The sequence below is a fragment of the Typha latifolia genome, chromosome 4 (genome assembly GCF_019914945.1).
Source record: "Typha latifolia isolate L0001 chromosome 4, TyphaL0001v2, whole genome shotgun sequence".
Lineage (NCBI taxonomy): Eukaryota > Viridiplantae > Streptophyta > Magnoliopsida > Poales > Typhaceae > Typha > Typha latifolia.
The window spans coordinates 16,577,663-16,602,462 of NC_133089.1; the positions used below are offsets into that span (position 1 = coordinate 16,577,663).

The 24,800-nt window shown below is 39.1% G+C and overlaps 7 protein-coding genes and 1 long non-coding RNA gene across 12 annotated transcripts; 5 read left to right on the forward strand and 3 right to left on the reverse strand.

Moving 5' to 3' along the window:
• Positions 1-142: 142 nt before the first annotated feature.
• On the reverse strand, positions 143-1,331 carry LOC140786329 (FCS-Like Zinc finger 13-like). Its single transcript, XM_073134663.1, has 2 exons — positions 745-1,331; positions 143-558 (listed from the first exon to the last, which is right to left on the reverse strand). Exons 1-2 carry the CDS (start codon positions 1,245-1,247, stop codon positions 384-386), a joined length of 678 nt encoding a protein of 225 aa, XP_072990764.1. The 5' UTR covers positions 1,248-1,331; the 3' UTR covers positions 143-383.
• Positions 1,332-2,932: 1,601 nt separating this feature from the next.
• On the reverse strand, positions 2,933-6,484 carry LOC140785489 (DNA-directed RNA polymerases II, IV and V subunit 9A-like). Of its 2 annotated transcripts, XM_073133328.1 has the most exons (5): positions 6,344-6,484; positions 6,164-6,239; positions 5,365-5,523; positions 4,043-4,153; positions 2,933-3,347 (listed from the first exon to the last, which is right to left on the reverse strand). In XM_073133328.1, exons 1-4 carry the CDS (start codon positions 6,370-6,372, stop codon positions 4,073-4,075), a joined length of 345 nt encoding a protein of 114 aa, XP_072989429.1. In that variant the 5' UTR covers positions 6,373-6,484; the 3' UTR covers positions 2,933-3,347; positions 4,043-4,072. The 2 variants fall into 2 exon arrangements, with proteins under 2 accessions (XP_072989429.1, XP_072989428.1); XM_073133327.1 differs by lacking the exon at positions 2,933-3,347 and having other exon boundaries at positions 3,900-4,153.
• Positions 6,485-7,418: 934 nt separating this feature from the next.
• LOC140787770 (3-ketoacyl-CoA synthase 10-like) lies at positions 7,419-9,607 on the forward strand. The gene is made up of 3 exons (XM_073136868.1): positions 7,419-7,926; positions 8,151-8,776; positions 8,861-9,607. The coding sequence occupies exons 1-3, from the start codon at positions 7,492-7,494 to the stop codon at positions 9,372-9,374; spliced, it is 1,575 nt and encodes a 524-aa protein (XP_072992969.1). The 5' UTR covers positions 7,419-7,491; the 3' UTR covers positions 9,375-9,607.
• A 264-nt stretch (positions 9,608-9,871) lies between these two features.
• On the forward strand, positions 9,872-12,319 carry LOC140787772 (20 kDa chaperonin, chloroplastic-like). The gene is made up of 6 exons (XM_073136870.1): positions 9,872-9,960; positions 10,099-10,309; positions 10,530-10,709; positions 11,028-11,183; positions 11,432-11,509; positions 11,800-12,319. Exons 2-6 carry the CDS (start codon positions 10,121-10,123, stop codon positions 11,974-11,976), a joined length of 780 nt encoding a protein of 259 aa, XP_072992971.1. The 5' UTR covers positions 9,872-9,960; positions 10,099-10,120; the 3' UTR covers positions 11,977-12,319.
• A 731-nt stretch (positions 12,320-13,050) lies between these two features.
• LOC140787769 (uncharacterized) lies at positions 13,051-16,485 on the forward strand. 4 transcript variants are annotated; one of them, XM_073136865.1, is made up of 5 exons: positions 13,051-13,115; positions 13,640-14,296; positions 14,506-14,745; positions 15,034-15,125; positions 15,546-16,485. In XM_073136865.1, exons 2-5 carry the CDS (start codon positions 13,661-13,663, stop codon positions 16,171-16,173), a joined length of 1,596 nt encoding a protein of 531 aa, XP_072992966.1. In that variant the 5' UTR covers positions 13,051-13,115; positions 13,640-13,660; the 3' UTR covers positions 16,174-16,485. The 4 variants fall into 4 exon arrangements, with proteins under 4 accessions (XP_072992966.1, XP_072992965.1, XP_072992967.1 ...); XM_073136866.1 differs by lacking the exon at positions 13,051-13,115 and adding an exon at positions 13,429-13,539; XM_073136867.1 differs by lacking the exon at positions 13,051-13,115 and having other exon boundaries at positions 13,518-13,822; positions 13,910-14,296.
• Positions 16,486-16,720: 235 nt separating this feature from the next.
• On the forward strand, positions 16,721-19,131 carry LOC140787773 (peroxiredoxin Q, chloroplastic). Its single transcript, XM_073136871.1, has 4 exons — positions 16,721-17,007; positions 17,098-17,235; positions 17,779-17,868; positions 18,752-19,131. Exons 1-4 carry the CDS (start codon positions 16,810-16,812, stop codon positions 18,968-18,970), a joined length of 645 nt encoding a protein of 214 aa, XP_072992972.1. The 5' UTR covers positions 16,721-16,809; the 3' UTR covers positions 18,971-19,131.
• On the reverse strand, positions 17,870-18,920 carry LOC140787774 (uncharacterized). Its single transcript, XR_012108888.1, has 2 exons — positions 18,784-18,920; positions 17,870-18,150 (listed from the first exon to the last, which is right to left on the reverse strand). It is a non-coding gene; the product is annotated as an uncharacterized lncRNA (long non-coding RNA).
• Positions 19,132-21,921: 2,790 nt separating the features above from the next.
• On the forward strand, positions 21,922-23,713 carry LOC140787771 (uncharacterized). The gene is made up of 2 exons (XM_073136869.1): positions 21,922-23,220; positions 23,485-23,713. The coding sequence occupies exons 1-2, from the start codon at positions 22,079-22,081 to the stop codon at positions 23,531-23,533; spliced, it is 1,191 nt and encodes a 396-aa protein (XP_072992970.1). The 5' UTR covers positions 21,922-22,078; the 3' UTR covers positions 23,534-23,713.
• Positions 23,714-24,800: the final 1,087 nt, after the last annotated feature.

Sequence of the window (24,800 nt, forward strand, 5' to 3'; positions counted from 1 at the left end):
TATAAGAATAATTAAGTTTCCAGGAAGTAAGATTGTAGTCTTGAAATCCACATAGGTTAATCAAATCGAACTTTGGCTTGAACTATGAATCTGAAGAAGATTTTGTAACACAATCTGGGAGTAACTGAAGTGGAACAAAATATTATGCAAGTGGAATGTTCATTTGAGCCGAAAATTCTCCCCCAGAAATTGAAGGAAAGATCTAAAACCTTGATCATTGCTTTCTTGATATGAAATTCAAAACGAAGCAATGCTCAAAACTTAACGGTGCCAAAATTTTCACTACACCATCCTCTTACTACTCACACTTATTTGTGTCCTATTCATGTATACAATATATCTAACATCCAAAATTAGTTTCTCCCAACAGTCCTTTGCTACTGTCAGACAGCAACTATGCCGGTAAAGAAGAGGCGTCCACCGGAGGAGCACGGCGAGCTCGAGATCTCCGTCGACGCCGCCGATTTCTTTGGAATTTCCGACCCGCATTTTTCTTGGTACTCGTCGCTGGTGATCTGCCGGTACCGGCACTCGGCGCTGCAAAATGCCTTCTCCCCTCTGAATTTAACCACAAGATCAATTGCATCTAAGTTAGACCCATGAAATGAAAGTACTTTGATGTGCAACAACAATCATAATTGTTTTCGTTATCATCTATAGTTTGATTCACATATACATATAGCTAATATCTACTAGTTATATATATTATATATATGTATGAGAAATTTATGTCATGCAAATTACCTATACATGTAGATGTCCTTGCCATGGAGCCTCTTCCCACACAAGTAGCAACAGCTAAGGAAATCAGCCACCGGAAAATCCTGATCTCCGGGGATCTCCTTTAACCTCAATCGGCCACCAATTTTACTACTCCCATCACCTCCGTAACACATACTTGAAGCGCACCTACCACTACACCCTAAATCAGACACCTCAAACCTCCTCCTTTGCCCGGCGGTCCGCGGAGAAATTATCGCAATCGGTGCCGTCGCATGAAAATTCGGCGCCCCCACGACGAGCTTCGATAGGCCGTCCCGGCCACCGCCGGATTTTTCTAGGGCCGCCACGATGCCTAGCCCGATACCGTCCGATGCGCGGTTCTTCCACCCTTTCGGGGACTGCGAATTGCGCTCCAACGGGCTCGTCGGGCTAGGGAGGTCATCTGCGATCGACCATCGATCGCCGGGGATCGCCATCGCCTCCGTTAGCTTCCGGATAGACGGTCGAGATAGCCGGACCACCATCGGCTGGAGTTAGTCCTAAGACTTGGAGAGAGTGTAATGCGTAGAGGAGGTAGGGGAGATATAAATCTCCAACCCTATGGCTATGGCTTTTAATATAATTTTAATTATTTATTTATTACTTTTTTTGGGAAGATATTCGCTGCACATAACGGTTGAATTATTGGATTATGATTGGGTGCGGAATACCAGGGATTTTAGAAATGGTGGGCAGCTACGATGTGAGTCCAATACACGGAATCTTTTGTGCATATAGATAGAGGTCATTTGTAGTCGACTATACGGGATATGTGATTCTGTGCTAGAATCACATGATACGGATTTGAAATGGAATATAAACCGAGGACAAGTCTCGGGGGGGATGTGCCTAACTCCAATGTTTTGTGACCGGTGACCGGGACTTTTTGGACACGCGTCGGTGAGATGGTTACGTTGATGGTGGATGCTGGTGACCGGAGCTGAACCTTCACGTGAAATGCCTAAAATGCCCTTTTCGCGTTAACGTATTATATTTTTGTCCTAATTAATATATAGCCTCCGTTGATATAATCTAACTCATAAGTTATCGAAATATACATTCTACGACAGAGCCGTCTCAATTCTATTCAAATTGATCATGCTAAACTCGATGAAATTGAGGTTAAACAAACTGTACATATATATAGTCCTCAAATATAAATTTTAATAATACTAATCTCTCTATGGGAGAATTGCAACGTACCGGATATTCTTAGAGAAAATAAGTAAGAAAAGTGTAAAAAAAAGATTAAAACTTTTTAAGTATAATAATAATGTTAAGAAGTGGGAGGGCTTTTTCGTCATTCGAGTACGCGTTCGATTTCTCCCTCTCCCCCCGATGGTGACGTCCTCGAGACCCGGAAGTCCTCGACATCACACCGGTTCACGTGATCCTTTACACGTGTCTAAGTACTACTCGGCTCGGTCCCACAGAGGCGCATTTACACGGGTGGGCCAGCGTGCTGCAGTAGGCGACAAATTTCCCCACGTCGGACGCCACTCCGCGACGTGGACACCGGCTCCCACTCTCACTGTACGCTCTTACTCTCTCCAGTCCCCAGTCTTGGGCCGGGCCCACCCATTACTCGGTGTGAGGCCCACCACAAGGACGAAAAGTGATCTAGACATGGCTGTTACGCTTTTAGTTCGCTTTCAGCTAGGCAAATATGGACAACTTGAGGAAAATTTATATTCGTAACCCGGCAAACTAATTAGTCGTTTCGATTTGAATGACAATTTTACCTCCAAGTTACCTAATTGCATTGGGCTCTCACTCTCTTTATAAGGGTACTTTCGTCATTTCGTATGATCTACTCGATGACCCACGTATTGGACATTTCTATGGGCCTTCCTCTTCCTTTTTGGACCCACAATGGTGCTCTGTCTCTCTCTCCCTCTCTCTTTTTCTTTCATTACTATATTGTTCGTAATGTTGATTCCAAGATATTAAAAAGATTCCCCGTCTTTATCAGATGCGAAAGTAATCTATTTATTAAGTCTGATCACAATACAATTAACAATAGGGGTAAAACTAATACTATGGGTTGTGTTGGATTTTGCCCAAATTGTATTAACTCGATTGCTAACTGAATCCAGCAAATGGGTTTGGATTTGAGAATAAAATCCAAGTATGTGACCCGAGATTTCCAATTCTGAGTCAGCTCCATACATACATGACTGAATAAAAAAAATTTAATAATAGAACACGTTATGTGATGCCTACCCACCACTTGTATTAGAGTAATTATTGTAAACAGAGTATATAAAAATGCAACAACTTTTGGAGTAGTTGAGACTTAAATAACACGGTTGAGAATAATGCCCTTGATCTAGAGACCATCCATTTGGATTTGTTAATGGAGTAGCTTCATGGAGGTAAATCTTTGATGCTATCTTTGAGGAAGGTGACCTTTACCTTTCTTTAAAATCCCTGAGCCTTTTTTTTGTATAGTGGAAGAAGGTATTGATGGATAGCTTCTTTAATTAAGATGCTACCACTTGGTTCGATGGTGGGAGGGCAATTTGGTAGGTATTGTTCCCATCTGCACTGTGTCCAATTCCACTGGAAAAAGAGACTTCCAAGTACTGCCAAGAGATCAAGTAGTGACTTAGTCCAAATAATAATAATAACAATAATAATAAGGTCTCCTCGGCTTTGAATTGTTCTAAGCAACTCAATGGTTTTAGTGGTACGTGGGAGAAAACAATAATTAATGGCATGCTGACAGTAAAATAAGTACTAAATAAAACATTTCTAGTGGTTGATGTAAACGGAGCAATTTTAAAAGAAAATGTACATGGAGCAATAAGTATTCATACAACGTACCAATAGTTTGGGAGTATCAAGTTGTTCCCACTTGTGTATGTATGGAGACAAGTTTAGAAAGATACATACAACGAATCCAATTCAGGAGTGGGGTAGCATGAGAATATGGAATTGCAATAAAAAAAAAAGCATAGCTTATGTGATGTTTAACAGGAAGATTTGCATTGTCTCTAAATATACAATTTGCATGTAATCCAAGATTAATCCAGACAATGATCATCGAGACATCCAACATCAGTGTTAGGTTACAAGTGCATTTGGATCTTAATCAAACCTCCATGAAGAAAGAAAATACACACGATTCAAAGACGAAGGGTAAGATGACTGCCAGCTAGAGACTATAAGACTGAAAATTGAGCATTGAGTTTTACTGCTTGTGACAACAAATAGTTCAAATAGTTTGAGCTGATTTATCGAGAACAAAAAAAGAAAAAAGAAAAGCCAATATAATCACCAGAGACACTTTTAGTCAAGATGAGCTCCGTCAATCTCTCCATCTGTGGCCACAGTTTGGGTTGCAACAGATGAAAAATAGCACCATGCCTTCTTCTCCCTTGGAGGGTGCCTACAATGTGTCATGGATTTAGGTGTCATGTATTTAGGTGTCAGTTACACAAATTAGAAAGTAGAAACCACGTCCTAGTAACTAGTACAGGAACTAAGTAAAACAAGAAACTTGAAACTTACTATAAACACAAATTCGGGCCTAAATGCATCAATTCTACTTGTGTGGAGAAACAATGCACCATTTGTAGAAGTCCTATTATCCATATCTAAGAGGCAACTGACAAGCTGATCCCTTCAGTCATAATGCTTATCATTCAGCATGCATTGTCTAACTTGCACATAATCTAAGCAAAATAAACATTTCGACGGTTTATTTGATCACTTTGCTTTCGCGAACTGGAAAAGCTTGTAAGTAGGAAATTACAAGTATATATGCTTCTTAAACCATTAGGTGACACCAGATGGTGCTTAAGTGGCTAGGCAGAGAGGTGGTGACTGAATGGCTACAACCTGCAAACACCTATTCCACCTCTTCACCATTTTAATTCTTGATATACTTGTCCAAGAATTGGCTTATTTTACTTGCCCCTTTTTCAAAGCTGAAGAATATAGACCACAAAGAGCATTTTGGAACGACATATAGAATATTAGCTCAAGCATTTTGCTGTCACACCAAATTTGTGGATTATTTTGCCACGGTTTGTCTCTATAGTTTCTTCTTTTTTCTACCGCACCAAATTTGTGGTTTGTTTTGCCACATCCCGCCCCCCTTTTTGCTTAGGTCTGTCACAAGATTTTCAAGAAACTTTAAGGCAAGTTTGGCTGAAGCTGGCCCAAACCTGCTAACAAATTTTTAATTCTACTTTCTGGAACAGGAATACTTAAATGAACAGGCTTCAAAAGGAAGAACAGTAGAAATAACTCTAGAAGCTCATGATAAGAACTTAAAAATAAGAGTCAAATCTTCTAATTGATTATCCTTTCAATTTTTCTTTTTAAATTTTATTAATCCTGTTTTGCAAGCCCCAAGTCAGACTACCAGATGCAACTTTTCCAATAGTGATGAAGACATGCAGAAGAAGAACCAACCAAGCGAACCCTATTGAAATCAACACCGTGAACTAGAAAACTGAATTCTTTACTGCAGCCAATAAGTCTGCATAATTTGCCTCATTTTTTTATTTATGGAAATTCACATCCAGAGAAAAGAAATTGGTTGCACAAAATAATCCTGAAATGCACAAAGCAGATAGGTGCCATGTAACTGACCTGGAAAAAGACAGCTTCTGGATGGTTGCAGTTGCAACATTTAACACTCCTAGTACGAGGAAGACTGGCATCAGAAGCTGCATCTTTTAGGCCATCAGTGCCCTCACCAGTAGGGTGATGTATTTCCATTTTGTAGACACATTTGTCATCAGCAACCTCCTACATGTACAATGCAATTTCATTAATATAAAGAACAAGTAATCTGAAATAATATTATCTTTAATATGAACATCACCATAATGATAACTAAAACTCAAATGAAGCCAATAAAGTAAAATTTTAATGAAGGAAATACGATGCTCCAACATCAACTAGAGGAGAATCAAGCTTAGGCTATATAGTCACAATGTTTCTAACTAGATATGCATTCACTAAGTTACAGATACAAGGGTAAGAAGAAGTATACATCAAACTTGGGTTTTGATGTTAACCATGATAAAATTTCACAGATCAAAGATAATGAACTATAAAATCAACTTTAAAGCTAATTAATCTTTAGCTCCAAAGATGAAGATAGAAGCATATACCAAATAGTGATCAAAAGAGACTTGAAGTGCAACTGGAATGATGACCGTACAAAAATTTCTCACAACCTATGAATTTTAATTTTGAAGCAAACATTCCCTTTCACGAACAAGTGCAAAGGATAATGCAGATACCTGATTCATTTACAGAATCGATTATAACTACCACAATACCCTAAACCCTAAACCCTAGTTAACATACCCCATCTACTAACTCGAAGGCCAATAGATTACCCAACATCTAACAAGGAGGAAAGAAGAGGAAGAAGACGAACCTGGTGATCGCAATTGCGGCAAGCGTAGAGGAGAGTTTGGTTCTCCTTGTCCTCCTTGGGGTAGAGTATGTTGTTGCTATCAAAAAATTGGAATGGAAGAAACCCTTCATTAGCTCAACCAAAGGCTAAATCTTACAAAAGAGATGAAAGAAAATTAGAATTCGAGATGGAGATCTTCACCATTCTCGGCAAAATTTCATGGTGCTCATCTTTCTCGTCTTTTACTCTCTCCTTTTTCTTTTTCTTTTTCTCTTCACCGCTCTCGACGATACTCTCCTTTCAAGTTTCAAGAAGAAGACGAAGCTCCTTTGCGCGCGTTATAGCAAGAACCGGCGCTCAAACCGGCCCGGTCCGGCCCGACCCAGGCCAAGCCCACTAATGTGCATATCTCCATCTTGGACCTAGTTATATAATTATTTGATTATTTCGTAACCTATCTTCTAAAACTATTATTTAATTATTATAGCACCTTTAAACTGCTTATTAGATTATGTGTAATGTTGTATTTAAGTTAATAAAATATATGTAAATTTTGGTTTTGATTTTTACCCATACTATTGTCAAACTTTTGTTTCAGTACCATTAATATTGGATGGTAATTTAGTCACTTATAGTGAGAAAAAAATATTTTTAAAATCATCAACAAACGAGAGAATAATACAACGTTTTCAGAAAATTAAATCACTCCAAGGACGTTTATAATTTTCAATAAAGAGCCACCACTGGTATCGCACTCTAATTAGTTGGGAGCTAGAAGCTTTGATTGCACCTTGTCATTGTTCATATTTATGTCCACAGATTTCCCTCAGCTGCCAACAAACCCCAATATTGCAGACCAAGATTGCTTCTCCCCCAAGTGTCTCCTTAATTAATTTCATTTATCATCAATGTAAAAAGTGGTTAGGAAGCTCACCAGTCACCTAGCCAACTTTGTTAGACTGGAAACTCTAAAATCTGGTTGAATCTTGTAAACAGTGTAAACTACCAACTCTTTGTTTGGTTGTCCAATCTAATTATTAGAGATTGTGGATCTAAATGCCATATATGGACTTAGGGTGTGAATAATAATATATATGGCTAAAATATTTACGTAGGTGTGTGAGTGAATCAATTAATAGGGACACAAATGGGCTTGACTTTGAGATATATGTCAAGAGTTCGCTTCCTATTAAATGTAGATTAAGTTTAATCTATGGCACAAAGAGTAGGCATCATTCCAGCTACAACAACTCCTTGTTCGGTGCAAACATTAAATTCTCCCTCACCTACCCCACTCTCTCTGTTTCTCTCTTCCTGATCTATAAATCTCCTCTTCTGGCTTCTTAGACATGGAAGAAAAGAAATTTCCTATGGCCGGAGAGGACACTCACCTATCGACCGAGATCGTGAACCGCGGGGTCGAGCCGTCGGGCCCCGACGCCGGGTCGCCGACCTTCTCGGTGCGGGTACGGCAGAGGCTGCCAGTCGTTTTACAGTCATCAGTGAACATGAAGTACGTTAAGCTAGGATACCACTACCTCATCAACCATGCATTATATCTCGTGACGATACCGGTGCTGGCGGTCGTTGTCGGCGCCGAGATCGGAAGCTTGAGCAGGGAGGATCTATGGAGGCAGGTGTGGGAGGAGAAGAGCCATGACGTAGCCACTGTGGTCGCCTTCTTTGGTGTGCTTGTGTTCACTATCTCGGTTTACTTCATGTCCACGCCTAGGCCTATTTATCTCATCGACTTCGCTTGTTATCGCCCATCCGATGATTTCAAGGTACGTAGTACTATGTAAGTACTATAATATCTATAATTAATCTAGGTTAATTAGTTTATGAAGAACATCTAAGCCTTTCATAATCTCTTCGTTGTTGGTGATCGGATAAGGCAACATTAATGAGATATAATTATTACGTATCTTCCCAAAGTTCCAGAGCCTTAAACTATTAAAAATAACAATATATAAAAAAATATCACCCGCCGCTTTTTTCTTTTTTGTAGGTATCGGAGGAGGAGTTCATAGAGAAAGCTCGAAACTCCGGCAAATTCGACGAGGAAAGCCTCTCCTTCCAATCCCGGATCCTCAAATCCTCCGGCATCGGCGACGAGACCTACCTGCCGAAGTCCATCTTCTCCCCCTCCCCCTCCGCCACCATGAAGGAAGGCCGCGCGGAGACGTCGACGACCATGTTCGCGGCGCTGGACGAGCTCTTCGAGAAAACCGGCATCCGACCAAAAGACGTCGGCATCCTCGTCGTCAACTGCAGCCTCTTCAACCCTACTCCTTCCATCTCCGCCATGATCGTGAACCACTACAAGATGAGAGGAAACATTCTGAGCTACAACCTTGGAGGGATGGGGTGCAGTGCCGGTGTTATTGCGATTGACTTAGCGCGAGATATGTTGCAGGCTAACCCTAATAGCTACGCAGTGGTGGTGAGCACGGAGGCGGTGAGCTTTACGTGGTATACAGGACGTAACAAGTCGATGCTGATACCCAATTGCTTCTTCCGGATGGGCTCCTCCGCCGTGCTGCTGTCGAACCGGAGGCGCGACTTCCGGCATGCGAAGTACAAGCTGGAGCATATTGTGAGGACTCACAAGGGAGCTGACGACCGGAGCTTCAGGTGTGTATCTGAATTTTTGTAATTTACACCCGAAAGTTTGCTCTTATCGTAATTTAACCATATGAAATATTTATGATCGATCAGGTGTATATACCAAGAAGAGGATGAGGAAAGGATCAAAGGCATCTCCATCAACCGTGACCTCTTCGAAGTTGGCAGCAAAGCCATCAAGGCCAACATCACCACCCTCGGCCCCCTCGTCCTCCCCTTCTCCGAGCAGCTCCTCTTCTTCGCCTCTCTCCTCCTCCGCCGCTCCAAGACCACCACCGCCGACAAGCCCTACATCCCCAACTACAACCTCGCCTTCGAGCACTTCTGCGTCCACGCCGCGAGCAAAGGCGTGCTCGACGAGCTCCAACGCAGCCTCGGCCTCACCGACGACCATTTGGAGGCCTCTCGTGCCGCCCTTCGCCGCTTCGGTAACACGTCCAGCAGCAGCATTTGGTACGAGCTAGCCTACGCCGAGGCCAAGGGCCGAGTCCGGCGCGGTGACCGTGTCTGGCAGCTCGCGTTCGGCTCCGGGTTCAAGTGCAACAGCGCGGTGTGGCGCGCCGTTAGAAGTGTCCGGCAGCCGAGCCGAAACCCTTGGGTAGAGTAAGATAGAAGGGCTCGTTGTTACATCTTAGAGTGCATGAATACATGCATGCATGAGCCCATGGTATAAAGAGATCATGGGCAATAATATATGGTCACTTTGATGTTGTTACGTACAAGTTGTTTGGAGGTGTTAATTGTAAAATTGTCAAGTTAGTCTAGAAATTGCTATTTTCCAATTGAGTCCTTATAACTATGTTGTTGAAATCTGCTAATGAAACATAACAAGTTATAATATCTCTTTAATCTTGTGGATTAATTGGCTTCGTATGGTACATAAATTACTTGATCAAAGATAGACTCAATCATTAAGGCCCCAAAAGCCCATAAGCCCTTAAGGCCCGTGTCCAGAACCTTCTCCTCCGGCCCTTGCAATACGATACTCCTGTGGAACATTGATACTTAAAAAATTAACCAATAAAGATGAAAGACTCTCGAAGAAGAAAGGAATTATCTCGTACTTTTGGGCGGAAGCTAGTTAGGTAAGTGGTTCCTAAGGACATTCTCTTTAAGCTAACGGATAAAACTCTACTCTTCTCTCTAGAGCTCGGTAGGGTTCCATTGTTCTTTCTTCCGGCTTCTTCCAATTCGTACGTCTACCTTAAAATTTCCTAAATTCTCTCAAATTCGATCTTCTTTCCGGTCCTCTCCTGGTCCTTTTCTTGCCGAGTTTTCTGCTTAAAAATTTGATTTTTTTTTCTCGGTTATTGGCCAATTATTGTTCTTAGGAATCCATCAATTAGCATTCAAATGGCGACCATACAGTTCTCCGCGTCTGCAATGGCGGCTGGGAGGAGGACTTTTCCTTCGTTCGAGGGGCTTCATCTCTCGCCAATCACATTTAGGTCGTCTTCTTCGGTCGGGGCCTGTGGAATTGGCTATAATAGAAGGAGCTTTCAACCACTCGTTGTGAAGGCTGCTACTGTGGTGGCCCCGAAGGTATTGTTAGATTTGCGCTCATTTGGGTTTGGCCCAACTTGTTTACTGTCTCAGTTTTTGAGGTTAATTTGACAGCTTCGCTCGCTTTCTATGTGCAATTTTGATTTTTTTTTTCTTTCCTTTTCTCTTAACAATTTATCAACATGAGTATATGGCATAAGAAATATATAGCGCAGTTCATCTCTTGGAGTTTTGAGATGTAAATTATTGAATTTTACAGTATACATCCATCAAGCCATTGAGTGACAGAGTGCTAGTTAAAATCAAGTCTTCAGAAGATAAGACCAGCGGAGGAATCTTGCTTCCCACATCTGCCCAGTCAAAACCTCAAGGGGGTGAGGTTGTTGCTGTTGGAGAGGGTAGAACCATTGGCAAGAACAAAATAGAAATCAGCGTGCAGGTATTACGCTCAAATTTGCTGATAGATGTACTCGTATGTTTGACCTGAATGGTGTATTTCCCCCCCAGTTCTAAATTATTGAAATTATAGTAGCTTCATCAGAGGTGCTATGTTGAATTCTGGTTGCATCTTCTCTTACGTCTTAAACTTAGTTGGCGTGATTAGCCTAAAGTTTCAGACTATTTGTAATAGGAGTCGCAACACAGTTGCATGGATCTGGCACCTCCTAACACAAATTAGCTCTTGTAGCAGTATAGTCCTGATTCCATTTTGTTACTTGACAGTGTTATCTGATCTGTATATTTTATTCGAATGTAGTCTGGTAGCCAGGTTGTCTTCTCGAAATATGCTGGAACAGAACTTGAGTTCAATGGAACTAACCATCTCCTGTTGAAGGAAGATGATATTGTGGGTATACTTGATTCTGATGATATCAAGGATCTTAAGCCTCTTGGGGACCGGATTCTTATTAAGGTCAGTCGTCAGGACTTATTGATCTTTACATATTACACTTTTATTTTCATCCCAGGTGATACTCATTTGCTAATATCATCTAATAACCTGATAATTTTTTTGACTTAAGCAATTTACCTCTGAGTGAAGATCCTACTTAACTCTTGATCTATGAAAATAACATTTTGTTGTTAGAGCAATTTGTGGTTCTCTATTATTTGTTTAGAAGGAAGTTTTGGGCAGTATTCATCTTCTTATGTCAACCTCAGGTTGCAGAAGCTGAAGTGAAGACTGCTGGTGGTCTTCTATTGACTGAAGCAGCCAAGGAAAAGCCTTCTGTTGGAACTGTAAGTTTGGTCTTCCGCCTTAAGATTTCTTGCATAGCTAGAAAGTAGACTTGTAGGATGGAAATGAAAGGTTATCAGGTAATTTTAGAAATTTGTTATGTCGCATGTTTCTCATTCACTCTCATTGCTTGAAAAGAAATTGCTTAATAAATTTTTCTATGACTTACATTTAGCTGAAATAATTAATCTATGACTTACATTTCTTCCGCCAATGTTCTTTCGTTTTCCTGTCTTACTATATTCTCCTTAGCATGCCATTCACTTACCATGGTGCTTGTGGCATGTAACAGGTGATTGCAGTTGGGCCTGGTCCACTGGATGAAGAGGGCAACCGGAAAGCATTGGAGGTAAGCCCTGGGAGCACCGTTATGTACTCGAAGTACGCAGGTAGTGAATTCAAGGGCACCGATGGGTCCGATTACATTGCCTTAAGAGTATCAGATGTAATGGCTATTCTTCCTTCATAACAAGGTGGGTGTCAAACACCAAATGGTAAATTTATTGATCAACAATTATCAAGCAGCGGCCATCATCATCTCTGAAGAAACAGAACAGATGGTATAATTTTTGGCTTGAGCTCTTATTGAGGCTAATGTATCTTCTTCAATGGATTCAAAAATTTGAGCATGTCAATCATAAACATTGGTTGACCATTAAAATCTTTATTTTGGTGCATCTGCTATATTTCTGCTGTTGTAACGTTTTTTTTTCTCAATCTTGAGGCACAGGTGGTCAAGTCCTAAATTCTAGTTTGTTGACCATTCAAATTTCTATTCCTCTTCTTTATCAAAGATCATCTCATTTTATTGATGTGGTTTGCTCTTCAACTAACAAATTTTCAGCAAAACCGTATAAATTTCGATATTACAAGTTGCAAGTTGGTAGCCATTACGTTCTGTTTACGTGTCATCTTAAGGAAGTCTACGCCACGATTGAGTATGCTTATTTTTTATGATAGCGGATATTAATCTTCTCATTCTATAATGGATATAATATATCTTTTCCTTTTAAGGAACACTATATTAGATATCGAACAGCATAAACTATATTTTGGTTCTTTTTAATTGCTCTTTTTTTTTTCTTTTGTATTTTAAAAACAAGGAAGACTTTTTCTTTATATTAGACTTCACAACAACGGCGGGTTAATGACGTTTAGGCTATCAACATCCCATAAGTAAATGGCCACCACGACTAAGTTAAAGAGTGCCATAAATTATAACAATATTTGGTATCATTGATTCAGTTAATATATTGGTAAGTCCAACTAAACCTCTGAGACCGTCCAAATCCCTGATTGATCCATTTTTGGACCCAATTAGACGGACCAGATCGAATCGAATGCGAGCACGACGCCACACCGGCTTCCGTTGTATGCATCTAGCGAGTCGAACTCAAGCCGAAAGAGACCGCCCAACTCACCATATTGACCACCGTGCCCTCCATCTCGCTGCTCTGCGTCGATCCGTGTACGAGGGTAATTTGGGAATTCTCGCTTAACGGGCACGGTATGCTAGCTCTCCACGTTTCGAGTCGAGGAGTTTAATGGACTCTTCCAGGAATTCTCCAAAGCATCGTAAAGTTTCTTCTCTTTGAGTTATTCGAAGAGGTACGTTGCTTAGCTTTATGGCTCTTCGTCTTCTTCTTTTTTTCTGATAGAATGTACGTAAACAGCAAGTATTGCCACGAATCTTCTTCTCGTGTGGATGTTATAGTGCTCAACCTTCGTGAATAATTAATGCAAACCATGAGGATTTCTTCCTATATATGTGTCAAAGAAACAATTTTTGGCACTTGGGTTCCTTTTTGATCTAGGTTTTGGCACTCTGTTCTTTGATTCAGCTTAATTGTTCCATTTCCTTTGCATCATCCTGGTCACCATAGTTTCGATTTAATGGTTCTTTTGTATTTGAATATATAAGGTGTCAAATCTGCTCATTGAGCTTCTCAACTGTGTTTGTGGTGTGGCTATCCCTAATTAACCAGAATATGATGTTCAAGTAAACGACTCCTATTAGTTTTCAGATTTCTTGGTGATTATCTGATTCTCCTGTACCATGTTAACTTTATGCAATATAAAATCATTTGTATAACCTTATTTTGGATGTCACAATTGCCATTTTGTACTTCTAGATATAATCAGGAGGAGGAAAAATGGCATCCCTTACTCCAGGAATTTTAATTAAGCTTCTGAGGAACATAAACACAGATGTGAAGGTGTGTGGAGAATACAGATCTGTTCTTCTACAGGTTATCAGCATTGTGCCCGCTTTGACTGGGTCTGAGCTTTGGCCGGGAAATGGCTTCTTCATAAAGGTGTCAGATTCTTCGCATTCGACATATGTTTCCTTATCCAAAGATGATAATGATCTGATCTTATCAAATAAACTACAACTGGGACAGTTCATCTATGTCGACAAGGTTGAGGCCAGGATTCCAGTTCCTGTTCTTGTCGGCGTGCGGCCTGTGCCTGGAAGGAATCCATGTATTGGAAACCCAAAGGATCTAATGCAGATGTCAGTATCTTATGATATTTCAGAAATAGTTGATCCTGAAAGGAGATCTTCTAAGTCAAGCGATTCGTCTGAGGATGGGAAAGAAAACCAACAGCAGCAGAAGGTAGTTATTAAAGAGGAGAAGGCTGTGGTTGCTTCTCGATACATGCAAGGTATATCAAGCAATGGAGAGAAAGGTGTTACCATGGAGTCTAATGCTGATGGAGATAGAGTTAATGGAACAGGGAAAGTTCCTGAACCGAAGAAGTGGGTTGCTCCTTCCAAAAGCAAAAAAGTAAGTGCCACTAATACTTATATGAACTGTCTATTGCATTATCTGCACAGAAGTCTGTTTCACCTGACGTGTATAGCTATATGTATTTTCCTGGTCATGACATTAAGCATCGAATGGGCTGAACGATAAAAGGAAGTGAAGTAATTTTATTTGTTTCATGTGATTGTTCGCCAAGATGATTTGCGATCACATTTCTGTTTATATTACAGGAACGGTCTAATACTACATCCCCTATTCAGAATAGATCACTTTCTGTCAAGCAGGAAGTTCCTAAGGATAGCAGAAAAGCAGCTGTATTGACCAGAAAGAACTCATCTAAGAAGCCTGTTTTGACTGCAAAAAAGAAAGCTATCTCCAACACAGTTTCCTCCCAATGCAGTAGTAGAAGACGAGTTATCGATACCATCTCTTGGGAATCTCTTCCTGCTAGCCTAGTGAAACCTGGAATTGTACGTTATCAATCATATATCCTTCCCGTATGATTTATTTATGACACTGTTAGTCTTGGCATATCAGTTACTTATTTGATTTGATTTGCATTTTGATTGTATATTGGACCTGGAAAGCTCAAATTACAGTCATCTCTCTCATACAAACACTTGCTCCTTCTAACTTTTTGCTCATAATGGAGCTCAATTTTGATTTTGCATTTGATTGTAAGGCATTACCTTAGCGGAAAAGTATTTCCCTCTACATCCATTGTTTAGTTACTCATTATTTTCTTGGTATAAAAATAGGCGGTTGTAAGAAGGAAGAACATAGCTCTTACTGTGGCAGCTGAGGCTCACAAAGAGGCAACTGCAGCTGCTTCTCTAATTAAAGGCGTAAAGTGAGTATGTTGTTCGAAATTCTTACATTATTAACACTTGACATTTTGCAACATGTGAAACATCATACTTTCCTTTAGATTGTGTATTTCAACAAGGATGCACCTTTCCTTTTGTTTTACTAATTAGTGATCTTAATACTGCAATAAAGCTTACAATATGCCATGCCCTTTAACTATAATTTTCTATAAACTTCAAACTTTTTACTTCTATAGTTACTAATTTGTAATGAGCACCTGGGTGTATTATTGATACGAAAAATATAAATTCAGCCAATATAGAATGTATCGACATTTGGGGATAAGAATAGCTCCCTACTAATCAATTTAAGAGTCTAAATTTATTGATTCAAATAAAAGAGACAATTCCCTGAAAGATTGCTTGGTTTTTTTAGCCACCTTCTGATGTTTCACCTTTTCCAGCATATTTGCTGATCTATGCCAATCTGCAACTGGGGGAAATCCTCATGAATCTCTCACCAAGTTCTTTCAACTACACCGGCTCATAGATCAGGAGAACATTGTCACTGTGAAAGATGACTCTGGCGAGATCCCAAAACAACCATTGTCAGACAAGGAAAAGTTGAGTAAGAATACTTCAGCAGCTCGCAGTAGAACCGTTTCAAATGCTCAAAAGAACTCGGAGGAATCTACTGTAAATGAGAAGATTGAGTGGGCAAGAGAGGATGGCTTCAAGGATATTCAAGAATTGTGGGCTACTCTCAAGAAAGAATCACAGTCGTGGTTCTTGAATTTCTTAGAAGGTGCCCTTGTAACAGGATTCAAATCTGAGGCTCAAGTTAAAAAGATTACAAAGAACCGCGTTGCAGGGCAATCAAATTCCAAGGACTCAGATGGGATGATTACAGTTACACTAGCACAGCTGAAGGATGCACATGATTGGTTAGATCAACTACGCAGCGAAGTAGGCACCACAACAGATGGATTAGTTGAAATTATCGATCGGTTGAAGGAAAAGGTCTATAATTGCTTACTGGGGCAGGTGGAGTCAGCTGCATCAGCACTTGAAAACCGAACAAATTGTTGTTAATCATATCTTCGAATTACTCTTGTGCAGTATCATTCAGCATACTAAATTATCAGACTGCACAATTTTTCGAATCATACTATTCTTCAGAATATATATCGTATGAAGTCAGGAAGGTACTATGGCAACATGAGGAGAGCATTTGGGAATCAATCTACTTAGATTTTTGTCTTTTGCCTTTACCATTTTACTGTCCACAGACAAGAAAAGAAAAAAGAACATGCTATAGGGCTTTTGTATGCAAGGAGAGTTTATTTATTTGATTGCTCAAAGAAAGATGAATCTACGTACATACTTCAAATTATTCTTGTAAAAGGTATTCATTTCTTCATTTTCCAAACAATCTGTGAGATTCTTCAGTAATCCTCTCATTTTTGTCTATCTTAACTACCGTCAAAATCAAAATCAAAACAGAAGGTTAGGTGCCTAAAGAAGGTTTAAGAAAGTACTAAATTAATGCTTGACCCAAATGGTAAAGTGAAATCCTAAGCACAGGCCACCAATTGGCCACGACAAAGGCACCCTTAGCCTATCCTTCCCCATCTACTCATATGAATCAATCAACAATAAACTCTCCACTACTCATCCTCTCCTTGGAAGGAAAAGGGTCATCCAAAACCTCTCTACCATATCCCCACAATGGCATGCACTTCTTTCACAAAACACCCACTTCCTATCCTCCAGGTGACAAAACTTAGCAGGAATCCATCCTCCCCAACTCACACAGCTCTCCCCAGATCATCACATTCCCAGTTATATGGCCTCAGGCTCTCCTCTGTGACCACTTCATCACTACCATCCTCGTCTTTCCCTCAAAGGGCACCCATTTGTGCTAAGGTAGAGGAAAAACAAAAACTTCTACTTTCTGCACCCTGTAAGATGTGAATTTAGAGAGAAAATGGTATGAGTTTTGACTGCTTGCTGTAGGTGAACAAAGGAGATGTGCCTCCTTCCTTCAATTTGAAGGATCAGGATGGGAAGAGTGTGGCTCTCTCCAAGTTTAAAGGCAAGCCATTGGTGGTTTACTTCTATCCAGCAGATGAAACCCCTGGATGCACCAAAGAGGTATGACTTCTTGGTGGTGAATTGGATAAACTGGGGCGATTTTGTTGACACTCTTATAAGAGGTCAATTTGCATGAATTTCCCATGTAAGGTTTTATAAATGTGGACCTGCTAAACTTAGAAGTTTGGAAATTTTTTTTTTTTTTTTCATATCTTCTGGTTGTAGTGCATTATTTGAACTGAGTTTGTTGTATCTACTTGTGCCAAATAATTAAGTTCATAAGCAAGAAAGAGAAGCCCCGAGCCAGAGGAACTACATACTCCTGTATTTGTTATTTATACAAATAATATGTTATCCCAGAGACCATATTGTATTTCTGTGTGCATCTGTCAATATTTATACACCAATGAACAATTTCTCGGCCAGAACTTTTCAAAAATGACTGCAAATACTGGACTATTGAAATATTTAGATTCAATTTTATGAAAAACTTTTTGCCACATTGTTATATTTGTAGATGGAACACTAGGCCAATTTCATCCTTACCATACTTTTGCTATACTTCAAAGTCACTATTAAGAGTTTAACATGCATTTTCATCAGGCCTGTGCCTTCAGAGACTCCTATGAGAAGTTTAAGAAAGCTGGAGCTGAGGTTGTCGGAATCAGTGGCGATGATCCTGCCTCTCACAAGGTAGACTATGATGCTTGTTCGAGTATCTATTTCATTAATAATTTTATTACAATCTGGTTGAAAAAAATTTCAAAATTCTTCACTGCATCTTTACAAAATAAATAAATAAATCTTCTACTTGTGTCCCAATAAAATGAACATGTCCTAGTTAACTTTATTCTCTCTGTACCAGTCAAGAGATAGTTGCTTCACTTTTGTGTACTATCTTGCATATGTAGCAGATCTCTTGATAATTTTGATGCTGACTTAAAATTCTTGCTCACTTCTGAAAAGCCGAGTAGGCTGCACATGAATAGGCTCTTAGATGCAGCATAGAACCTTCCCCATAAAAAGCAGGATACACAGATAAAATTCACATCACATTTGGTTGCAGAAAGTGGATAATGTTAGCAAAGGTATCAAATGCAATTTAGTATCTGAAATACTTGATGCTAGATCTATTTGCTCACTATTTGAAATACTTGACATTCTTTCTTATAGTTGAACAGTATGGACTGCTACTTATTACCAATCTGATATTATCAGTCACACAGGGTTTAATTTGCATCAACTTAATAAGAAACAAAGTTTTGTCTCCATCAATCTTTTGAAGAACAAAATTATGTTGTTCTGCCTTTCAGAAAAAACAGGAATAGATCTAAGACCATCAAATATCAAAGATGACACTATCTAGAATTCCTTTTTACTGAAGATGCAAGACCAAATTTTCTTATATTATTGAATGAGATATGCAGCAATATTAAGTATTGAAGTGTGGTTTCTGCAGAGTGTATTCCTTAGTTCTTTATTAGCATATGTATGTCTCTGTCATCTTAAGATAAGAACATATCATCTTAAGTATAAAATTCTTGACTAATGCTTCTATCTCTTAACTTGAATACAGGCATTTGCCAAAAAGTATAGGCTACCATTCACCTTACTCAGTGATGACGGAAACAGGATCAGGAAAGATTGGGGAGTGCCTTCTGATCTCTTCGGGACGCTTCCTGGAAGGCAGACATATGTAATAGATAGAAAAGGAGTGGTTCAGTTAGTCTATAACAATCAATTCCAGCCAGAGAAGCATGTACAGGAGACCTTGAAGTTACTACAGAGCCTCTGAAATATTTCTCATCTTATTAGTACTATGTCCTACTTCTCTTTTTGCTCATTCATTTGTACTTAAACAACTTGACCATGTCTTGGCACTACCATGAACACTGAGATAGAGATCTCATTCTTGCGTAACTTACTAGGTCAATGAAATGCATATGTCTTAGCCTATTTTGAGTCTCCTTTAATTTCTTACTTTTTTCAGAGAAGAAAATTTGAGATATTTATTTATTTATGTATTGCATGAAATGATAACAGACTATACTAGTACTCAGTGATCAATTTATGTTGACTCACCTAGCAGATACTCCATCCTCAGTAATCTATTGTTATAAGTTCTTGCAAAATGAAAAGATAAATATCATGATGAAATTAAAGATTATTGCAACCACATACATTTAATTCTTTTACAAAAAGGAAATAAAATTAATGCACCAATCACTTTACTAATTGATGAATAGATAACAGACTAGACTAGTCTTAAAAAAATAGCTGGGCTAGAGCCCACTAGCCCAATTGGCACAGTGAAACAGGAAGTGATCACAGTAATTACCCTACTGGACTACAAGTGAAACTAAAACTAGAGAAGGATACAAGAGACTGTCCATATAGTTATCAGAAGTCTAAACAGAAGGACTAGGACCGTAGGCTTTTAATCTATTGGAGGAAGAAACAAGGGGTTTGGTGGGAAACAGGAAGGATGAAGAAGAAAAATATGATAGAGATATATCCAGACAAAAGGAGAGAAGATAGCTAATCAAGTAGAATATATAGCTCTCTTTATGTGAACTGTGGGCTGCCTTGTTCAATTTTTTTATTCTATTCTATCAACAAGTAAAAAAAAAAGGTCAAAAGAGAACACAACTACATTGTTTTACCTACATATCATTTTTCTTTCATGTTTCTAAATCATAAATATTCATTCTCTTCTCCAAGAGATAAGGCTTGAATTACTCCAGATGGACTCCTTTTTTTCTCCAGACCTATACTACAAGGTGGTTTTTGTACACATCTAGCCTCCATCTAGATCATACAAGCAAGTGTTCAAACACTATACGCAATATACATGTATGTACTACACCACTCGTGCCGCCGCCGTTTTATCCAATCAGTGATGCGCCGAATGGCCTTATGGATCATCTCGAGCTCATTGACACCATAAAAGTAAACAAGCACTGCCCTTCTCTCAATTCACATCCATCTCCTATCCAAAATGGTTATTACATGCATGCATGCATGCATGCATAGAACCTACTAGATTAAGGTAGCAACTTGCAAAACCCTAGTAGTCCTTGAGACCTCATCTATCTTAGACTATATATCTAGAAGTCCTCATTAGAGATTTGGTGGTTGTGGTAGTAAAAATGTGCTTTGATGAATGGTCCATCCCCACCACCATTATGCAATGGTGAAGGGGACCATACTCATTTGGGCTAATATCTAGGGCTTCTGAGAAGCCTATGCTCTATCCACTTACATACCCAGTTAATGAGAAAGTGAACATTAAGAGGGAGGTGGTGCTCATCTTATGCAAGCTTAATTCCAAGCCCTGCCTTCACATTGACCTCTCACATGGCGCCACCTGGCAGAAGGATCCAAGTGGAGGGCTGGGTCCTTGCCTAAGTGGGCCCAAAGCAGTGGTAGGGTGGGCCTACCCAATTTCTACCTGTAGGGGACAAAGCCCACAGTGAGGCCCCAAAGTAGTGGTCTTTAGTCTTAAATGCCTAACAAACGGTGACAGTGTCAGGCATTTGACCCTCTTATTTTTTCTCTCTTTTTGAATCTATGGTTCCTTATTCAGACTCTATATTTGATGCATGTATTTTGCTCTTTAAGAAACTAAAAACAAAGTAAATATCTAACTTCTCTGATCTAAAATTAAAATGCAGGAAATGAATCACAATAAACTAAAACTACGAGGTGTTAAATATATAAAATTTTGTGGAAGTAAAGATTAGAAAATGAACTTTACCCAAAAAAAACACAGATAAGAGAAAATAAATAACATTTCATAGTTTCATCTACCTAATGTCATGCATGAGGTCCACCATTGTGTATTATAGTGGACCCCAACCAAACCACATGCTTGAGCGTAGATAGGGGACCAGATCATTAAAATCATTATATATATATAGAGAGAGAGAGAGATTTAGAATTATTAGCTGTTTTCCTTGATACATTAGCTCCTTAGAGGAGAGAGAAATATAGAGATTGGTGGGAACAGTATTGCGACACGGTTGGCCATGCCAGTTTTAATTTGATTTGATTTTTTTTTTTTGAAAAGTTCTCATATACACGATTTAAGCAATTTGTAGTTCACACCCTGAAATTTGACTTATGCAGTGAGCAAAAGATATCTTGTATTAATTAGATGAAGCTTAACAACACTAGATTGCATGGCACACCATCAAATTGAGAATTTAAGAATTAATTTACAAAAAGTGAAAATATAAAATTCATACCGCCAATTCGTTTAAATGCAGTATTTGCAAATTTAGGAGTTAATTTGGTTGGCCAAGTGGACTGGCACTTCCCATCCACTGGGGTAGGATGTTGTCCCTGCAAATGAATAACACCCATTAGAGACTTTGGAATATGGGACCAACAATTTGAGCAACATTTATAATAACATCACAACAAGAAATTTTACTTAATTGGATAAGAAAGAAATGTTTACTTTGACCAACAACTTTGCCATTGGCACCTCTGAAGGATAATGTCGAAAGTTCTACGTCAAGCTAGCTATACTATGTGGGATATTTGTCTCATTCTAACATTAAATTTATTTATTTATTTTCCTTCTATTATTACTTTATTAGAGAGTTTATACTTTATACACTTCATGGCATTTGAAGTTACCCAACAATGGGGACCATATTTATTGTTACTCAAGTACCAAAAAGATCAACACCATTATGTTCCTTAGCTATATGCCTAACCATAGAAGAATAACAAATCCTAGAATGTAGTTATAACCCCCATGAGGGCTTCCGTGGGTCTACAAAGCCTGCTCTGTTGCGTACTTTGCATCCAGAGCCAGACTCCCATGTTTCTCCTACCCCACCTTCTCTCCACATTCTAGTACCAGAAACTCTGAATTATAGAGTGAGAGGGATATATGAGAGAGATGAGAACTCGTAATACTCCTTCAAAGGAAGTAAACAGGAGCATGGAGGTGGAGAGGCCTAAGCTAAAAGAAGAGCCTCATCTATCTGGTGCTTATATCCGTAGTCTAGTTAAACAACTAAGTTCTTCAAGGTCCAAATCTCCTATGAGTCATGGGTCTAAATCATCATCTCAAGATCTCGGCAAACTTAGCAATGAAGGCTATGGCGAAGCAAGTAAGCAGCAACAACAAGAATCAAATTCACCACCACAGCCACCTCAGCCGCACAAGAAGCAAGTCAGGAGAAGGCTTCACACAAGCAGGCCGTACCAACAAAGGCTATTAAATATGGCAGAGGCTAGACGAGAGATAGTAACTGCACTCAAGATTCATAGAGCATCCATGAAGCAAGCAAATGAGCAACAACAAAAGTTGCTGCAACAAAACTCAACACCATCACAAGCTTCACATGCATCTCTGCCCTATTCTGGTGGAAACATAACTCCTCCTCCTCCTAAGTACTCCTTCTCTAACTACTTGTTCAACTCTCAATTCTCACCCTACATAACCTCTCCCTTATCTTACTCTTATCCATCAATTACACCACCTATTCCGCAAAACTTAGACGTCCCTCTCCCAAACCAACCTTTAGGTCTAAATCTCAATGTCCAAGGGTTCAACAGCATTGATGCTTCTTTTTGCAGTGGCCAGAACAAGTCATCACCAACTACTGCTTCATATTCTTATTCTTCCCCTTTTATGTCGAATGGTGAGATATCGACAGCCTCAAATACTTCACCCCAGACTTCTCGCCCACCATTAGATCCCGTGTCCACAATATTGCATCCTGCTATGGATGACAAAGATATGGCAGAGATTCAGTCGATTGGAGAACAACACGACATGGAATGGAATGATGCTGTGAACTCGGTATCATCCGTATGTTGGAGCAAATTCCTTAAGAACATGGAATCTGATGAGAGCCAAGAGGGAATCGAAGGAGATGGTTTCAGTCAACTCAATGAGGTTTTTGACACGTCAACATGGCTGTGTGATGGATTTGATCTAGAAAGCAATGAGAACAACATCTTTCAACAGCAGTCAGAGAATCGGTATAAACCCGAGAGCTACCCAGAAAATGATGCATTGCCATGGTAAGATAAAAGTTCTGAGATTTACTGTTTGAACTACGCACTTTCTTCTATAGTGATGAAATTTGATTTTAGCATGCGAAGACTTTAGGAAGACATTGGCATCATAATTCAAGTAATCATGTTCTTTTTATGCCATAATAATTCCAACAGCTATCGTTGCACTAGTTGATTTCAATTGCATTCATCGACATATATATCAATTTGCTGTAGTATATAGCGATGATACTAATATACTTGTATTTCCTTTCTATCTTCCCTATGCAGCTTGGACATTGGAGAAATTGAAGGTTGGGATGGAGCATGGCTATTGTAGTGAAGGCACAAGTTAGAGACCTATTGTTGTTTCCAGTATTTCTATTTGGATTTTAATTTTTCATTACCAATAAATAATAAGCTTGCTAATAAGTAAATGTCAGGCTTGCAATCAGAACAATATGTAATGAGGAAAGATAAACAACCTCATATTGTTTCACGGAATTTAGACCAGATACTGTTATTTCCTTGGTGTCAATAGATGGAAAATTCGGTCAAAAAAGGCTTAGAACTGATGGACAGTAAAAACCTAAGGGTCATAAACCATGAACTGGATGGTTTTGAATTGTTTTGGCTGTAGAATGGCAATGTGGTTGGTGCATCAGTGCAAGGTAAGATGATCGATTATGATCTGAACGAGAAGATAATGCTCTTACACCCTATCTATAAGCATGACAAAAATTTCTAAAACTTCTAAGATCATGATGGTGTTGAATGGACTGACAACTTGTTGACGGTTTCCGATCATAGAAAGATAGGCCATCTGTTGTAGTAAAATTTAGACTTTTCAATTCACAGACAAAAAATGGTGCAAGTGGTAGATGGCCAAGAATCATATGGATGGAAGAAAAATGCCACAATGAAAAGGCTAAAGGTGGGTGAACAGAAGTGGTCCATACTCAACTCTCTCTCTCTCTCTCTCTCTCTCTCTCTCATAAAACTATCAAGAAGATGACTTTGTCAAAGTTCCAAGAGAGAAAGAGAGATTGCTGACACCAATGAGGGAATATATGTCTACAAATTAAGATGAGAGATTAAGTAATGCTGTACAGTGGAATTGTCTACCTTAACTCAGATATTGTAATGCTTCCTCATAGTATAACTACTGACGCAGTTGAGTTCTTTTTTTTTTTTTTTTTTTACTACATCATTTAAGGAGACTAATTATTAGAGAATTAAATCTACATGTCCCATGAATGATGGACAAATATCATTAACTGAGTTAGAGTAAGCAAGTTTTTAAACGAGTACCTGCTCTATTGAATATGAGGAATTGATAGCTACCACGTTTTCCAACATACTTGAATGGTCCATCTGCATTCCTCAATTAAGATGACAGTAAAAAAGTCTACTCATTCTTTACTGGGAATGCTATACTTTAAAGAAAACTTTAAAGGTTATGCATGGAAGTACATAAGAATAGCAATATGAGATTCCATGAATGATTATATCATAACTGCACTTATCCATTATAAAATCATTATTCAATTTCACTAATCATCTTCAAAAAGCTAGCAATAAACTATGAACATGTCTTTGAGGTTTTA

What these genes read in the sequence shown, in the direction of transcription:
- LOC140786329 (XM_073134663.1), bottom strand. Translation starts at nt 1,247, where the DNA reads ATGGTGGTCCGGCTATCTCGACCGTCTATCCGGAAGCTAACGGAGGCG. An exon ending in AAGGACATCTACATGTATAG is followed by an intron (nt 559 to 744) that starts GTAATTTGCATG and finishes GGTTAAATTCAG; the next exon opens with AGGGGAGAAGGCATTTTGCA.
- LOC140785489 (XM_073133328.1), bottom strand. Translation starts at nt 6,372, where the DNA reads ATGAGCACCATGAAATTTTGCCGAGAATG. An exon ending in GCCGCAATTGCGATCACCAG is followed by an intron (nt 5,524 to 6,163) that starts GTTCGTCTTCTT and finishes TTGTACATGTAG; the next exon opens with GAGGTTGCTGATGACAAATG. An exon ending in CAGAAGCTGTCTTTTTCCAG is followed by an intron (nt 4,154 to 5,364) that starts GTCAGTTACATG and finishes GACACATTGTAG; the next exon opens with GCACCCTCCAAGGGAGAAGA.
- LOC140787770 (XM_073136868.1), top strand. Translation starts at nt 7,492, where the DNA reads ATGGAAGAAAAGAAATTTCCTATGGCCGGAGAGGACACTCACCTATCG. An exon ending in GCCCATCCGATGATTTCAAG is followed by an intron (nt 7,927 to 8,150) that starts GTACGTAGTACT and finishes TCTTTTTTGTAG; the next exon opens with GTATCGGAGGAGGAGTTCAT. An exon ending in GCTGACGACCGGAGCTTCAG is followed by an intron (nt 8,777 to 8,860) that starts GTGTGTATCTGA and finishes ATGATCGATCAG; the next exon opens with GTGTATATACCAAGAAGAGG.
- LOC140787772 (XM_073136870.1), top strand. Translation starts at nt 10,121, where the DNA reads ATGGCGACCATACAGTTCTCCGCGTCTGCAATGGCGGCTGGGAGGAGG. An exon ending in GGGACCGGATTCTTATTAAG is followed by an intron (nt 11,184 to 11,431) that starts GTCAGTCGTCAG and finishes TGTCAACCTCAG; the next exon opens with GTTGCAGAAGCTGAAGTGAA. An exon ending in AAAAGCCTTCTGTTGGAACT is followed by an intron (nt 11,510 to 11,799) that starts GTAAGTTTGGTC and finishes GGCATGTAACAG; the next exon opens with GTGATTGCAGTTGGGCCTGG.
- LOC140787769 (XM_073136865.1), top strand. Translation starts at nt 13,661, where the DNA reads ATGGCATCCCTTACTCCAGGAATTTTAATTAAGCTTCTGAGGAACATA. An exon ending in CTCCTTCCAAAAGCAAAAAA is followed by an intron (nt 14,297 to 14,505) that starts GTAAGTGCCACT and finishes TTTATATTACAG; the next exon opens with GAACGGTCTAATACTACATC. An exon ending in GCCTAGTGAAACCTGGAATT is followed by an intron (nt 14,746 to 15,033) that starts GTACGTTATCAA and finishes GTATAAAAATAG; the next exon opens with GCGGTTGTAAGAAGGAAGAA.
- LOC140787773 (XM_073136871.1), top strand. Translation starts at nt 16,810, where the DNA reads ATGGCATGCACTTCTTTCACAAAACACCCACTTCCTATCCTCCAGGTG. An exon ending in CCCCTGGATGCACCAAAGAG is followed by an intron (nt 17,236 to 17,778) that starts GTATGACTTCTT and finishes CATTTTCATCAG; the next exon opens with GCCTGTGCCTTCAGAGACTC. An exon ending in ATGATCCTGCCTCTCACAAG is followed by an intron (nt 17,869 to 18,751) that starts GTAGACTATGAT and finishes ACTTGAATACAG; the next exon opens with GCATTTGCCAAAAAGTATAG.
- LOC140787771 (XM_073136869.1), top strand. Translation starts at nt 22,079, where the DNA reads ATGAGAGAGATGAGAACTCGTAATACTCCTTCAAAGGAAGTAAACAGG. An exon ending in GAAAATGATGCATTGCCATG is followed by an intron (nt 23,221 to 23,484) that starts GTAAGATAAAAG and finishes TTCCCTATGCAG; the next exon opens with CTTGGACATTGGAGAAATTG.